Below are 17,480 nucleotides of genomic sequence, written 5' to 3' on the forward strand. Positions count from 1 at the left end.
CAAATGCCTGGAAAGCAGCCCAGTGCACTTGCTCCCTTGGTGAATCCAAAATAGTCATGTCAGTATTTCTCTGGGTCTATATGAATCATCTGGAAATAAGAGCCATGAGGCAAGAAGCAGATGTCTTTTTTTCAATAGAGCAACTATATCGTCAGAAGCTGCCCCAGGGATGAAATGATTGAATTTACTTGCTCCAGCAAGCAGCGGGAAACTGGGCAGCCAGATGATGAATACTGAACTGAGGTTTATTCTGAGCTGCCTCCCTGCAGCCTCCAGACTCTCCTTTGGTTATCTTCATAAGTCTTCATATGCATTTAAAAACACCCACCCCTTAGATAATTTCAGCCCCTTGACATGCCTGGGTTTTCATTTTTTATCACTTACTTACCTTTGTAACAGCAGTCTGCCAACCCTGAAGAAATTCAGGTCTATTTTTTTCTCTGGCTTCAGTCAGCAAATACTTTCTTATATTCTGGTTAAAAAGAAACCACAACACAGATGCTGTGTTCCATCAGTTGGTGAAAAATGGAACCTGCCCACAGCAGATAGAAGCAAAGGAGGAGGCTGTGGCCCCACCACTGGGCAGAGTATGCATTAAAGAGTTTAGAGCTGGAACTTGACTTCAGACCTTTCTCACTTGATCGAGTGAAGGACTCAGACCTTCTATACTGTATGCACTTAAGACTGTGGACACTGGTATATGTTTTAATTAGATCTTTTTAATAAGATGGTCAGCCTTTTCCAGGAATAAGTCAGCTTGGTGAATTTGAAACTTAAAATGAAATACTGGCAAAACAAGAAGAATGTCTTAATTACGGCCAATGCTTAACAGAGAGAAGGAATCCATGGCAGAAATCATTAATAACTGAAACTAAATTTAAACATTCTAGCCTTAGATATATTCCATATTTATGAGGGCTGCAGGTAAAAGTATCACTCAGTTTCTAGAAAGTTATATTATTTAAACTCATCCTGGATACTAAATACAGTCAAGTCCAATGCTGAAATCTCTCCCAAGACAAAGCCTATTGGAGTTTCTACTTTTCCCCTATGCCCTCCACCTCTTTGTGCATATCTTCCTCTGCCTGTCTTTTTGTAAGGGTGAAGCCAGAGGTTACATGAATTAAATTAACCCTCTGAAGGTGGAGGAGAAATGTGTATGTACATGTATATATACACAAGTTATGTCTGTATATTCATATTTTTTTTCCCCATATATTGTATCATTCTGCAACTTGCCTTTTCAAACTCGGTAGGTCTTAAAAATCTTTCCATGTTAAGACACAAAGATCTGTTGGGTTGGCCAAAAAGTTAGTCAGGCATTTCTGTAAGATGGTATGGAAAAATCCAAGCGAACTTTTTGGCCAACCAATACTATATTCTGTAACTGCTATGGTCTGTATAATATTGTGAATATATTACAGTGTATCTATTTAGCTATTCTGTTGGTAGAGCAAAGTTTAGTTCATTTTGATTTTTCACTATTATCAATAAATGCTGCAATGAACACCCTGGTGTGTGCCCCATTCTTGTGTGCATACGCAAGTACTTTTATGGAGTATATACCAAGAAACAGAACTAGTTTGTAATAGGATATGCATCTTTTTGACTTAAAGGGCACTTAGAAGCAACTAGAACTGCAGTTATTCCCCAAATGGCTGTATTAATTTATACATTCCACCAGAAAATATGAGAATGTCTATCTCCTTACACCCGCTTTAGTACCATCAAACTTTTCCTAACATAATAGGCAAAAAAAATGGAACCTGGAGGTAATTTTAATTTGTTGTTCATTCACTAGGTCGTGACCGACTCTTTGCAACCCCACTGACTGCAACACATTTCCCATTTTCTGGTGAGCATCTCTCCGTGGTTTTAACAGCTATTGGCATTTTTCCTAAAAATTACTTATTTTATCCTTTGTCCATTTCTTAGATCTTTCTTTTTTTTACTCTTTTGTAGTTCTTTTTATATTCTAGAAAGTGAATATATGTCAGTAACATTTTCTCCAAGTCAATCCCTTTTAACTTTATGACATATGTAAGTTTAAAATTATGATATAGTCTTGCTTTTTTTGGTTCTGGATAAGAAGGCTTTTCATATTCTGAGAACATAACATCTATATTTTAGTTTAACTTTCATAGTTTTATGTTTTATATTTAGACCATTATTCCATCTGGAATTTTTCTTATATATGAATGGTATTAAACAGAATTTGTATTTTACTTTTCCAAATAGCTAGCTTTCCCAAGGCATACATCAGATAGCCTGTCCTTCCTCAACTTTATCATTTACTAAGTTCCCACGTATACATGAATTATTCCTAGATTCTTCATGTTGTTCCATCAATCTTTCTACTCCTAACCAATATAATTTTTAATTATTAAAATTTTGTGATATGGTTTGACATCTAGTAGACCTTCAGTTTTTTTCTACTTCAAAACTATTTTAGCTGTTCATGACATGAATTCTGCAATATAAATTCTAGGATGAGTTTATCAAGTTTCATTCAAAATCCTTCTGAGAAACTGATTAGGACAAAAATTGGTTTATATTAGTTAAGGGAGAATTAATCTCCTAATATTGAGTGTGCCTATCTTTCCATCTATTCAGATTTCCTTTATGTACATTAGAGTTTTCATCTCAAAGAATGTCCCCTTTTCTGTTATGGTATATTCCTGGGTAATTTACCTCTTTGTTGCTTTTAAAAATGAAATCTGTTTACATTTTCTAACTAGCTCTTGCTAGTGCAGGAAAATCAGGAAACACACTGATTTTTCTTGCTTTGTATCCTGCCATCTTGTTGAACTCTTATCAGCTGAACTCTAATATTTTGCCAGCTGATTTCTCTTGGCTATGATTCATTCTACAAAAGTTATTTTGAAGGTACAAACCAATTTTAGCTCTAGGAGAAACCAAGAAAAATGATTTCTGTTTGTTTTTTTGGCTGCACCTCATAGCATGCAGGATCTTAGTTCCCTAAGGGATCAAACCTGTACCCCTTGCAGTGGAAGCATGGAGTCTTAACTGCTAGACCACCAGGGAAGTCCCAGAAAATGATTTCTATCCATATTCAAAATGTAGTTTAAAGGGAATGACTGAAAAAAAAAAAAAATCTGATGAAATCCAAATAGGGCAGGTATCTCAGAGAGGGATCCAGATCCTGGACTGCTACCTCTTCCCATCTGGAGGTTCCTCTTATAGTCCATTTCTCTGCCAACATTTTGACATGACATGACAGAAACTGATCACCTGTGGTACTGACTTCTGCTGCTCTATCCTAGAGCTGAGATACCATTTGGTCAATGACAAAATGAATAGGAAAAAAGGAGGGGGGGAGTATATTAACTTACCTCTACACAAAACTTAAAATGAATGCCTTGGGAATCATAAAATGAAATAATTCGATTAGAGAGTGTCACAGTAATGAGAGACCAGTGGACTTCCAGGTGAATAGGGATCAACAGAAGACTCTTTTTAAATAAATCCACCTGATCAAGAAAAAAGAAATGCAACCATCACCATGGGCTTTCCAAACCAACAAGAAACAGCAGTTTCCATTTACTAACCTTTCACCTGCCCAAGGTCATAAATCTAGGAAGTGATGACAGAATTTGAAGCCAGATCTTAATCTAAACCCAGATCTTAATCTAAAGCTTACTAGTTTATATCTAGTAAGCTAAAATACACAACAATAAGGAAACTGAAGGTACAGAAAGTACTGTTTTCCACTTAACCTGCTAACCTGTGCTTATTAACTACCTAACATGATTTAACTTATTTTTAAGCATAAATAATTTTCTTATATACATATTTGACCTAGAATCAATTCCTATCTAGGAAGGAACTGTGGTATTAGAAAACAACATAACCTTCTTTTAGCCTTCTTCTAGAGACTCAGTATAATAAGTCTGGTCAAGTTCACCTTGTAGCTCTGTGGTCAGAGGACTTTGGTAATTTGCATAGCTTCTTTGTGCCTTGATTTCCTCAATTACAAACTACAGACAACAGTAGTATCCACTTTATGAAGTTGTTGAGAGTGACAATACATGTAAAATGCACAAAGTATGCTTAACCATTATATGTAGCCAATAAATCTTAGCTGTTATCATTATCACTACCTGGGATCTCTCAGTTGTCGAAATTGAGAAAAATATCCTTGATAATTATTTATGTCCTTTATATCCCAATTCACGCTTCATATCCTAATACATGTCCTTTAAAATCTAGACGCACTCACTATACCGCTTAAAATCCCAGTTGTGGACTGGATGATAAAGAAGTAGGTAGTCAACAGAAGGATGAATGGACTTCTTTCAGGTGTTTTTATGAGTATTTTAGTGATTCCTTGAGTTAAAACAATTACAAGACTATTTTAAACTAGATTCTTAGCAACTGTTTCTCAAGGCTTCTTTGCTTTCTGATATTCAGATAATGTCCTGCTCTAGAAGAATCTTCCACTAGTTTACATGACCTTGGAACAAAGCACTTCTGCAGTTTCTGTATCTATAAACCTGGGAGGTAAAGTGGACAGGAAATATTAAACAGGACAGACAACTGGTCCTTTCCGGCTCAAAAATTCTGAGTATCTAAAACAAGGAATCATATTTAAAATACAGTATTAAATGAGACCAAATTTACATTTTTCTTAAAAAGAAGCTTTTTAATTATAAGGCAATTTTAAAATAAAAATTACAAAGTACAGATAAAAAGATACACTTTGGTTTATATATTTCCAGATCTTTTTCTTCTTTATTAATTTTCACACACACACACACAACCTTATTACATACAATTAAGAATGCTATGTGTGGTCAATTATATTATTGATATCAATTATTTGTTGTCCTTACTATAAGAGGGAGGCTCAAACGGTAAAGAATCTGCCTACCATGCAGGAGACCCAGATTCGATCCCTGGGTCAGGAAGATACCCTAGAGAAGGGAATGGCAACCCACTCCTGTATTCTTGCCAGAGAATCCCGTGGACAGAGGAGCCTGGAAGGCTACAGTCCATGGGGTTGCAAAGAGTCAGACACAGACATGACTGAGCAACTAACACTTTCAGTTCCCTGTAAGAGGATTATATAGAACTACCTATTGCCATGTGGCTTCACTGCCCCTCCCAGGGGGAGAAACGTCACATGCTTTGCTTTAACCTATGCAGGGTAAAGAGAAGTGAATTTATGTCATGACCAAGCTGAAGCTTCAAGAACCATCATGTAGCTCTAAGACTGACATGTCTCAAGATTAGGTGCTGCTCCTTCAGTCTGAATCTCATTAATGGGATAAAGATGAAAAAACATAGCACCATCTCTTAGATACAGAGAAAGCATTTGATAAAACTTAACATCTATCTATGATTAAAAGCTGTCAGCAAACCACAAATAGGAGGTATCTTCCTTAACTTGATAAAGAGTATCTATAGATCATTTATGAAAATCTCATAGAATTTACAAAAATCTCCTAGAATCAGTGAGTGAGTTTGACAAGTCACAGGATACAACATCAATATAGAGAAATCAACTGTATTTCTCTATACTAACTGCAAATAACTGAAATGTAACATTTTAAAAATTCTGTTTATAGCAGTTTCAGAAATATGAAATACCTATGATACATTTAGGCGCAAGATCTGTACACTAAGATTTAAAAAATATTCCTGAAAAAAATTAAAGATACAAATAAATGGAAAATATACCATGTTTATAGACTGAAAGACAATACTGTTAAGGCCTCCATTCTCTCCAAATGAACGTACAGATTAAACACAATCCCAATCATAACCCAGCAAGTTTTCTAAAAGTAGAGATTGACAAACTGATTCTGAAATTTCAATGAGAATGCAAAAGGACCTAGAATTGCCAAAGCTATCTGAAAAAGAAGGCTAAACATGGCCATTTACACTGATTTTAAGACAAACTGTAAAGACAGTGATCAAGACAGTGTGGTATTAGCATAAGAACAAAGAGATCAGTGCAAAAGAACAAAGTCCAGAAATAGACCCACACATATATGGTCAATTAACTTTCTCCAAAGATGCCAAAGCAATTAAAATGGGAAAGAGAAGTCTTTTCAGGAAATGCCACTGAAACAACTGGATATATATCAGTTCAGTCGCTTAGTCGTGTCCGACTCTTTGTGACCCCAAACCACAGCACGCCAGGCCTCCCTGTCTATCACCAACTCCCGGAGTCCACCCAAACCCATGTCCATTGAGTCGGTGATGCCATCCAACCATATGGAGGGGGAAAAAAAATCTTGATCCCTACCTTATGATTACACAAAAACTGAGATGCACCAGAGATGTAAATATAAAACCTAAAACTATAAAGCTGTTAGAAGAAAATATATGAGGCAAATATTTCTTAGACTGGATATAGAAAGCAAGACTATAAAAGAAAAGAGTATGGTAAATTAGATTTCATAAAAATAAAAGTCTCTTCATCAAAACGCATGTTAAAGAAATAAGGAGAAAAGTTAGAGACTGACTGAGACAAAACAATAAAAAATATAGATTTGACAGAAGACTTATATCCAGAACTCAAGGACTTCTTTATAATACTTTTCATTCTTATCATTCACTCATTTTTTTTATTGAGTTGGTGAGGTTGTTTTCTTACTCATGTGTAGAAGCACTTATATGTTTAAAAATAGTTCTTTGATATTTGATATAAATATACATTTGATATCAAATATTTGACATAAATATCAAATATTTTTCCCAGTTTACATTTATCTTTTATATAGTTGAATTAATTCATTTTTTATATCATCAGAGTTTTAAGTTGTACACAGAATGGACTCTGCTGCTTTGAGATAAATTTTTTAAAATTCTGCTGTGGATTTTCTTTGTACTTTCATTGTTTCACTATTTGTTGCATTCCAAATTCTTGGTTGCTCCATAATTTTTCTTAATGTAATCAAACTTAGTAAGTACTTAATTCTTCTCTTTTTCCTTTTTTCTTTAATAATAATAGCATTTATGACTATTATTTTTTTTTCTCAAAAGAGATTTCATTTTATTCCATAGCGGCTGCTAAGATTGTGTTCCCTTTTCTGTCCTTTACTATATAATCTATTTTCTTTTAGACCCAAGGGTTATATCAAGTAATATGTATATTTGTGAAAATTTTAAAGATTTTTTTAGATACTTTTACTATTTATTTTTAATTTGATTGAACTCTGGTTAAGGAATAGTAAATGTAATAATTTTGGCCAAGTACATGACCAATTTTTACAAATGTTTCTTGGATATAAGAATAAATATATATTCTCTTTTTTGAGGGGTATGATCTGTTAAACCAAAAACACTGGTTGTATTTTTTATATATGATCTTATTTTTTATCTGCTAGATTTGTCCAACTATGAAATAGGTCTCTCAATATCACTATTTACCAAAGTCTCCTTGCTTTTATAATCACTGTTATATCTCCTATATACTAAAATTTTATCACAGTGTACTTTTCACCCTAAATTCTACCTCATCTGCTGTTAATACTACTGTTCCTCCTTGTTGCTTGCCACCGCCACTCCTTTCTTTTGGTTTGCATTTGCCTAGTACCTGTCACTTGACTTTCAAGCTTTTTCATATTATTTTATGTTTGTTTCTTATACACACATATAGTTGGATTTTCTGATTTAATCCAATCTGAGAGGGTCCACAGGATGGAACAATTTAATTTATTCTATTTAATGAGATGACACTGAATTATACTTGGCTTTATTCCTTCAATTTCATGTCATTTATTATTCAGAAAAATTTCCATGCTATTTACAAGACATACCTTGTTTTACTGTACTGTGCAGATACTGCATATTTTATGAATTAAAGATTTATGGCAACCCTGCATAGATAAAGCCTATTGGCACCATTTTTCCAACATTTGTTTACTTCATGTGTCTTTGCCACATTCTGGTAATTCTTGCAATATTTCAATTTTTTTCATTATTATTATATTCATTATAGTTATTCATGATCAGTGATCTTTGATATTATTGCTCCAATTCACTCAGGCTCAGGGGATGGTTAGCATTTTTTTTTTTTTTAAAGCAAAAAGGTACTTTTAATTAAGGTATGCACATTATTTTTTTTAATCCATAATACTATTGCAAATATTAGGGACTATTGTGTAAACATAACTTTTATATGCACTGGGAAAACAAAAAATCTGGTGACTCACTTTTTTGCAATATTCACTTTATAATACTTTCAAGATATACCTGTCTAACCTTTCTCTACTCCATACTACACATGATCATCTTTCCTCAGCTATGTAACTTCTCCTGGTTAAGTAGTATCCTGTTATATGGATGTATATACATATCTTTATTTATATATATTTTATATTTACTTTTATTTATTTATTTGGCTGCACCAGGTCTTAATTGTGGCACTCGCAATCTCTGTTGCAGCATGAGGGATGGATCTAGTTCCCTGACAGGGATCAAACCCAGGACCCTGCATTAGGAGCCCAGAGTCTTAGCCACTGGATCACCAAGGAAGTCTCGGATGTATATTTTTCATTGGACCAATCCCCTACTAATTAGCCATCCTCAATTTTTCTAATATAAACACCACCACAGCCCATCTAGTGGCACAAGTTACATGCTCAGAAGTCATCTTTCACAATTCCTCTTCTTCATCCCTCATAACCTACTCATCACCAAGTCCTGTTAATTTACTTCCTAGGTCACACTCGTATTTGTGAACAACTCCCACCTCTTCTACGATTGAAATTTAAATACAGTTAATCTGCAGTGGCCTCCTACTCACATCAACTTTGCTCCCACATTCATCCATCTTCAGTGCCACTAGAGCAAAATACAAATTGGATGCTGTCACCTAAAACCCTTCAATAGATTCTTACACATTTAGGATAAAACTTAAAACGTAGACCACAAGGCCCTGCATCTCTGAATCAGATTCACTTCATGCCACCCTCATCTTTGGTCTTTGCAATCCGGCTATTCTTTCTTCTCCCATGCTTCTACCAGCATAATATAAAAATGATGACCACTTAATGTGTGTTTATCATGTACTTACTGATTTACATGCATTCTCATTTAATTCTCACAAGATAAATATAACTGACATTCCCATTTTTTAAATGATAAAACTAAAGCTTAAGGGAATTAAGTAATTTGCCTAAGGTCTTACAACTATTTAAGTGGCTAAACCAGGATGTGAACCCAGGTCTAAATCCTGAGTTCATTATTTCCCCAATGTGCACTCTTCAATTTAGTTTATCTTGGCACTACTGATGATGCCTTGCACAAAAAACCTACCTAGCAATGTTCAATCAGCTATTTGTACTTTGCAAAAATAATTTACACCCACAATTACATAAGACTTAATATCAAAAATAGAACATAAATAGGCTTTTAAAATAATGTTTCTGACATAGTCAATGAATAAAGAGAGAAATTAAGGTTGGAAAGAACCTTAGGGATTGCTTTATCATTTTGTTTTTCTAAATAAGCAATCTGAAGCCCAAATTAATCTTATCTAATTGCACAGCCAGCTAATAATAGTGTCAGAACCTTTAACTTCCAATCCAGTGCTTTCTGTTATAGCAGATTCCAGTCAACTGGATAGATTGAGAAATTTTACTAGTGTCTTGTCTTTCAAACAAAAAGATTTAAAAGAAATAATAAAAAGCAACTTTAAGTCAATGGGCCTGTTTCTACTATGTATCATACTGGCAGTAAAGATAGCTTCATCTGCATTTCAAATTTAGAATAAAAAAAGAAATAAAGCAAATACCTTTTTAGTCCATCTTTTTACTCCATTATATCCTTTGGTAACCAGCTGTCTATGAAAAAAGCTGTTGAAGAAGTGAACCTAGAAAGACATCAAATACAAGCACTCAAGATTATATTAGGCTGTGTCAGGACTTAAAAATTCACAACAAAAGGGAAATTTAAAAATCCCTGAATGTAAGACAGACCAAAAAATGAGGAAAAGTTTTTTGTTAAAAATAATGACAAAAACATACATTATAGCAGTTCACAAAAGACTATTTCATATTTTCATTAGAATGACCTTACAGATGTGGTGTCTTATCAGAACTGGACTGGGGCAGTAAACAGATGACCTGAATCCAATCAAGTAAAGAAACAATCTGATAAATCTTGTCAAATCAGGTGATAAAGTTGAAAAAGGCTATGAAAGAAAAAGGTAACAGTTACCTTGAACTCAACAAAGATGAGAAGTACAAAACTAATTAGATTTGAGGAATGTAGATTTGTAGACTCCTATAGTCATCTCTCCAAGAAAATTAGAGATACCAAGGGAACTTTTCATGCAAAGATGGGCTCAATAAAGGACAGAAATGGTATGGACCTAACAGAAGCAGAAGATATTAAGAAGAGGTGGCACGAATACACAGAAAAACTGTACAAAAAAGATCTTCACGACCCAGATAATCACGATGGTGTGATCACTCACCTAGAGCCAGACATCCTGGAATGTGAAGTTAAGTGGGCCTTAGAAAGCATCACTATGAGCAAAGCTAGTGTAGGTGATGGAATTCCAGTGGAGCTATTTCAAATCCTGAAAGATGATGCTGTGAAAGTGCTGCATTCAGTATGCCAGCAAATTTGGAAAACTCAGCAGTGGCCACAGGACTGGAAAAGGTCAGTTTTCATTCCAATCCCAAAGAAAGACAATGCTAAAGAATGCTCAAACTACCGCACAGTTGCACTCATCTCACATGCTAGTAAAGGAATGCCCCAAATTTTCCAAGCCAGGCTTCAGCAATATGTGAACCATGGACTTCCAGATGTTCAAGCTGGTTTTAGAAAAGGCAGAGGAACCAGAGATCAAATTGCCAACATCCGCTGGATCATCAAAAAAAACAAGAGAGTTCCAGAAAAACATCTATTTCTGCTTTATTGACTATGCCAGAGCCTTTGACTGTGTGGATCACAATAAACTGTGGAAAATTCTGAAAGAGATGGGAATACCAGACCACCTGACCTGCCTCTTGAGAAGGTCAGGAAGCAACAGTTAGAACTGGACATGGAACAAAAGACTGGTTCCAAATAGGAAAAGGAGTACGTCAAGGCTGTATATTGTCACTCTGCTTATTTAACTTATATGTGGAGTACATCATGAGAAACGCTGGGCTGGAAGAAGCACAAGCTGGAATCAAGACTGCCGGGAGAAATATCAGTAACCTCAGATATGCAGATGACACTACCCTTATGGCAGAAAGTGAAGAGGAACTAAAAGCCTCTTGATGAAAGTGAAAGAGGAGAATGAAAAAGTTGGCTGAAAGCTCAACATTCAGAAAATGAAGATCATGGCATGGTCCCATCACTTCATGGGAAATAGATGGGGAAACAGTGGAAACAGTGTCAGACTTTATTTTGGGGGGCTCCAAAATCACTGCAGATGGTGGCTGCAGCCATGAAATTAAAAGACGCTTACTCCTTGGAAGGAAAGTTATGACCAACCTAGACAGCATATTGAAAAGCAGAGACATTACTTTGCCAACAAAGGGCCGTCTAGTCAAGGCTATGGTTTTTCCAGTAGTCATGTATGGATGTGAGAGTTGGACCGTGAAGAAAGCTGAGCGCCGAAGAATTGATGCTTTTGAACTGTGGTGTTGGAGAAGACTCTTGAGAGTCCCTTAGACTGCAAGGAGATCTACCCATTCTAAAGGAGATCAGCCCTGGGATTTCTTTGGAAGGACTGATGCTGAAGCTGAAACTCCAATACTTTGGCCACCTCATGCGAAGAGTTGACTCATTGGAAAAGACTCTGATGCTGGAGGGATTGGGGGCAGGAGGAGAAGGGGACAACAGAGAATGAGATGGCTGGATAGCATCACTGACTTGACAGACATGAGTTTGGGTGAACTCCGGGAGTTGTTGATCGACAGGGAGGCCTGGCGTAATGCAATTCATGGGGTCGCAAGAAGTTGGACATCACTGAGCGACTGAACTGAACTGATAGTCATGCAAGTGAAAGTGGCTTAGTCCTGTCCATGTCTTTGCGACCCCATGGACTGTCCATGGAATTCTCTAGGCCAGAATACTGGAGTGGGTAGCCTGCCCTTCTCTAGGGGATCTTCCCGACCCAGGAATTGAACCGGGGTCTCCTGCATTGCAGGCAGATTCTTTACCAACTGAGCTATCAGGGAAGCCCAATATAACTATAAAAAGGTCACTGCTAACACTGAAAAAATTAGTCATATGGCACATCATGTTCTGCATCCTTGGCCTTTTCAAAATTCTGGCTTATAAATGGGTATCAGCTCACCAGAGAGAGTAAACATACTATGGTTTTCAAGCGTTTACTCAGTAACTTTGACTCACTTGAGATGAAAAAACTGTTCCTGTTAGTGCTGAGGTTCTCAGGATGTGGCCATCAAGCCAGCAGTGTAAGTATCACCTGGGAACTTGTTAAAATACAAATTCTCAGACCCCACTAAAGACTTAATAAAGCAGAAACTATGAGAGTGGGCTCAGCAATCTGGTATCTGAGGATTCTAATGCACAAATTTTTTTGAGAACCAGGGAGCTTTAGGTATCCACAAAAATGCTTATAGTAGCCATCTCTAGGCAGTGATTCTCAAACTTCTGAGTGCATCAGAAACTGAAGGGCTGATTAAAACAGATTGCTAGGACCCACTCTCCAGTTTCTGACTTACCAGAAATTTTGGATGGATCCAAAAATTTGTGTATCTAGTAAATTCTCACATGATGCTGAAGCTGCTGGTTTGGGGACCGTACTTTGAGAACCACTTTCAGTTAGTTCAGTCACTCTATCGTGTCCGACTCTTTGCAACCCCAGGGACTGCAGCATGCCAGGCTTCCCTGTCCATCACCAGCTCCTGGAGCTTGCTCAAACTCATGTCCATCAAGTCGGTAATGCCATCCAACATCTCATCCTCTGTCGTCTCTTTCTCTTCCTGCCTTCAATCTTTCCCAGCATCAGGGTCTTTTCCAGTGAGTCAGTTCTTCACATCAGATGGCCAAAGTATTGGAGTTTTAGCTTCAGCATCAGTCCTTCCAATGAATATTCAGCACTGATTTCCTTTATGATGGACTGGTTTGATCTCCTTGAAATCCAAGGGACTCTCAAGAATCTTCTCCAATACCACAGTTCAAAAGCATCAATTCTTTGGCACTCAGCTTTCATTATGGTCCAACTCTCACATCTATGTATGACTACTGGAAAAACTATAGCTTTGACTAGATGGACTTTTGTTGGCAAAGTAATGTCTCTGCTTTTTAATATGCTGTATAGGTTGGTCATAGCTTTTCTTCCAAGGAGCAAGTGTCTTTTAATTTTATGGCTGCAGTCACCAGCTGCAGTGATTTTGGAGGCCCCCAAAATAAAGTCTTGTCACTGTTTCCATTGTTTCCACATCTATTTGCCATGAAGTGATGGGTCTGGATGCCATGATCTTCCTTTTGTGAATGTTGAGTTTTAAGTCAACTTTTTCACTATCCTCTTTCACTTTCATCAAGAGGCTCTTTAGTTCTTCTTCACTTTCTGCCATAAGGATGGTGTCATCTGCATATCTGAGGTTATTGATATTCTTCAGGCAATCTTGATTCTAGCTTGTGCTTCATCCAGCCCGGCATTTTGCATGATGTACTTTGCTCTCTAATGTAAATAAGCAGGGTGACAGTATACAGCCTTGACGTACTCCTTTCCTGATTTGGAACCAGTCTGTTGTTCCATGTCCGGTTCTAACTGATGCTTCTTGACCTGCATACAGATTTCTTAGGAGGCAAGTAAGGTAGTCTGGTATTCCCATCCCTTTAAGAATTTTCCATAGTTTATTGTGATCCACACAGTCAAAGGCTTTGGCATAGTCAATAAAGCAGAAATAGAAGTTTTTCTGGAATTGTCTTGCTTTTTGATCATCCACCAGATGTTGGCAATTTGATTTCTGGTTCTTCTGCCTTTTCCAAATCCAGCCTGAATGTCTGGAAATTAACATACTGTTGAAGCCTGGCTTGGATAATTTGGGGCATTGCTTTGCTAGCATGTGAGATGAGTGCAATTGTGCACAACAAAGAATTGAACATTCTTTGGCACTGCCCTTTTTTGGCAATTGCCCTTTTTTGGCATTGCCCTTTTTTGAGATTGAAATGAAAACTGACCTTTTCCACTGCTGAGTTTTCCAAATTTGCTGGCATATTGAGTGCAGCACTTTCACAGCATCATCTTTTAGGATTTGAAATTGAAGTTCAGCTGGAATTCCATCACCTCCTCTAGCTTAGTTGTAGTGATGCTTCCTAAGGCCCACCTGACTTCCCATTCCAGGATGTCTGGCTGAAGGTGAGTGATCACACCATCGTGGTTATCTGGGTCATGAAGATCTTTTTTGTGTCATTCTGTGTATTCTTGCCACCTCTTCATATCTTCTGCAGGTCCATACCATTTCTGTCCTTTATTGTGCCCATCTTTGCATGAAACGTTCCCTTGGTATCTCTGATTTTCTTGAAGAGATATCTAGTTTTTCCCACTCTATTTTTTTCCACTATTTCTTTGCACTGATCTCTGAGGAAGGCTTTCTTATCTCTCCTTGGAAGAGAGGTAAGAACTCTCTTTGGAGAGAGAGTTGGAACTCTGCATTCAAATGGGTATGTCTGTCTTCTTCTCCTTTCCCTTTAGCTTCTCTTCTTTTTTCAGCTATTTGTAAGGCCTCCTCAGACAGCCATTTTGCCTTTTTGCCTTTCTTTTTCTTGGGGATGGTCTTGATCACTGCCTCCTGTACAATGTCATGAACCTCTGTCCATAGTTCTTCAGGCACTCTATCAGATCTAATCCTTTGAATCTATTTGTTACTTCCACTGTATAATCACTAAGGGATTTGATTTAGGTCATACCTGAATGGTCTAGTGGTTTTCCCTACTTTCCTCAAAAATTTGCATTTTTAGTAAATTCCCACGTGATGCTGGTGCTGCTGGTTTGGCGACCATACTTTGAGAACCACTTTCAGTTGTGTCTTTTTTATACCGTGAAGGTTTAGAATTAAATGTAGTGGTAATAAAGGGAAACTATAGTTTTGAAATGAATACTTTTATGTTAAAAATCATCTGTATGTTTAGATTTACACTTTAAGAGAATTTGACAAAATAGAGAATCTGACAGATGAGCTTCATGATTCCAATTTAAAATGTTTAATCAATTTTTTATTTTAAGTGGAAAGTTATGACATTTTGTCTCTATCAATAAAGTGTTGGAATCTGAGATTCCTTATATTTACCTGTTTAAATGATTAGACTTATGAAAGTTTATAAAGTACTTAAAAAGGTTTTGCTTATTGAAATTAATGGCTACCAATCAGGCAATCAGTATTCAGAAACAAAATATATTAAATAAAAAAATAGCTTTTTGATATGTAACTAAGCTCTTGTGGGAATTTTAGAGTTTAATGGGGGTTAGTTTGTATTTAAACTGAGTATCAAAGATTAATCCAAGAAAAAGTTAAGATGAACACACTTTACTACATTTTTAAAGAGAATAAGTCATTAAGTTAAAAAAATTCTTTAAGTTAAATTTAAATGCTTAAAGCGAACAGTCCTTTTTGTGCATGTAAAAAAAAAAGCCTCCCTAAGATATCAAAAATACACCCACTCTGAAATAAATAAGCAGGAAAACACTGGCATGACTTTATGCTCACATGATTTTATAGAACTTATGCCCAATTCTAGCACATGATCAAGACAAACATCTTTTTAAAAATCTAAGAAATATCAGAAATTTTTTAAAAAAGAAAAAGCTTCTTTTTTTTAATATAAATTTATTTATTTTAATTGGAGGTTAATTACTTTACAATATTGTATTGGCTTTCTTTCTGTAATACATAGGACCCTCTCTCCTGTAGAAAAAGTTTTCACTTACTTTGTCTGGGACTGCATCCATTATCAGCTCACCATACATATTTATGACCTATAAAAAGTCAATATAAAACCCATTAACCCCACATACAATTCAGAACATCCACTCAGAAGGAATAACATAGCTACTGCTAATAGTAATCAAAGTTTTCTAATACTGGGTGAGTGAACAGTCACTATAGTAAGGAATGAAGAATTCTTGATTCCAAAAGATAATTGTGAGGCCAGCCCAGAGGCTGCATTTTACACTTCATTGTCCAATATCCTCTGCAGCTTTTCTATGGTGAGAATATACAATACACTCACCTGGTCATTCAGCCAGTTCTGACCATCCAGGGTTGCTAGATCATCCATATCCAGCATGTGCTTATTGTAGAAGATGCGGAAGTTGCATTTTTGATGTCTGGCCCGATAGTTTGTTATTTCCCTATTGATAAACGGTTTTCTGAAACAGAAATATTTTGAAAGTAAAACAACAACAAAAGTTTAACTCAGTTTACTGTTAAGTATCAGGTTTTTTTTCTTTTTTTTAATCAAGAGAAAAGTCCTATAAGCCAATAATTTTCTTTTCAAGGGCTTAACTTAAGCATTATTGACAAACCTATTAGAAAAGTCTTCATTAAAGACATCTTTTAATCTTCCAAGGACATCTTTTTCACTGAGTGGGACCAAACTGCCATACTTCTTCATAACCTCATCTAGGAATCCTTAAATAAAGGAAGAAAGAAAAGTTAAGATGGAAACAGCCATTTTCGGCAAAGTCACTGTCCCGATACTTAACCTATACCCAACATATAACATATGTTTAAATTACATTACTAAATGTAATATACTAAAAAGAAATCTTTTAAAAGATAAGGTATCATTTCACTTTGGATTGCTAGAAAGAGAATAGCTAGCTGAAATTAAAGATTGACATTTTTCAGTAGCTTGGCCTTGGGGAAGAAGCCCATCTCCTAAAGGTCAAATCTAAACGGTTTAATCATCTGGTTAAATGTGTCTATCACATTTGGTAACTGAAGAAATTACCTTTTTAAAATTCAGAATTAGAGGGAATTGTTGAGAACACTGTCAGTTGTATTTACTATTGATAAAGGTATGAAATTTCACATCTCAACAGAGGACGACTTCTAAGACATTTTTAATATCATACAATTTCATAGCTATTATACAAGCTGGAATCAAGATTGCCAGGAGAAATATCAATAACCTCAGATATGCAGATGACACCACCCTTATGGCAGAAAGTGAAGAGGAACTAAAAACCTCTTGATGAAAGTGAAAGAGGAGAATGAAAAAGTTGGCTTAAAGCTCAACATTCAGAAAAGGAATATCACTTCATGGGAAATAGATAGGGAAACAGTGGAAAAGGTGTCAGACTTTATTTTGGGGGGCTCCAAAATCACTGCAGATGGTGATTGCAGCCATGAAATTAAAAGACGCTTACTCCTTGGAAGGAAAGTTATGACCAACCTAGACAGCATATTCAAAAACAGAGACATTACTTTGCCAACAAGGGGCTGTCTAGCCAAGGCTATGGTTTTTCCAGTGGTCATGTATGGATGTGAGAGTTGGACTGTGAAGAAAGCTGAGCCCCAGAGAATCGATGCTTT

General features: G+C 36.2%; 1 protein-coding gene across 2 annotated transcripts in view; it reads right to left on the reverse strand.

The window, feature by feature from the left end:
* Positions 1-17,480, reverse strand: part of SENP5 (SUMO specific peptidase 5) — a 49,894-nt gene that overhangs the window by 5,307 nt on the left and 27,107 nt on the right. The window contains exons 3-8 of one of the 2 annotated variants that reach the window (XM_040249647.1): positions 16,469-16,574; positions 16,174-16,312; positions 15,872-15,919; positions 9,767-9,844; positions 3,354-3,491; positions 389-472 (exon numbers count right to left, since the gene is read on the reverse strand). In XM_040249647.1, the coding sequence (XP_040105581.1) occupies positions 389-472; positions 3,354-3,491; positions 9,767-9,844; positions 15,872-15,919; positions 16,174-16,312; positions 16,469-16,574 (593 nt within the window). The remainder of the gene's footprint in view (positions 1-388; positions 473-3,353; positions 3,492-9,766; positions 9,845-15,871; positions 15,920-16,173; positions 16,313-16,468; positions 16,575-17,480) is intronic. The other variant, XM_040249654.1, reaches the window with a different exon arrangement.

The sequence above is a fragment of the Oryx dammah genome, unplaced genomic scaffold (assembly GCF_014754425.2).
Source record: "Oryx dammah isolate SB20612 unplaced genomic scaffold, SCBI_Odam_1.1 HiC_scaffold_2, whole genome shotgun sequence".
Taxonomy (NCBI): domain Eukaryota; kingdom Metazoa; phylum Chordata; class Mammalia; order Artiodactyla; family Bovidae; genus Oryx; species Oryx dammah.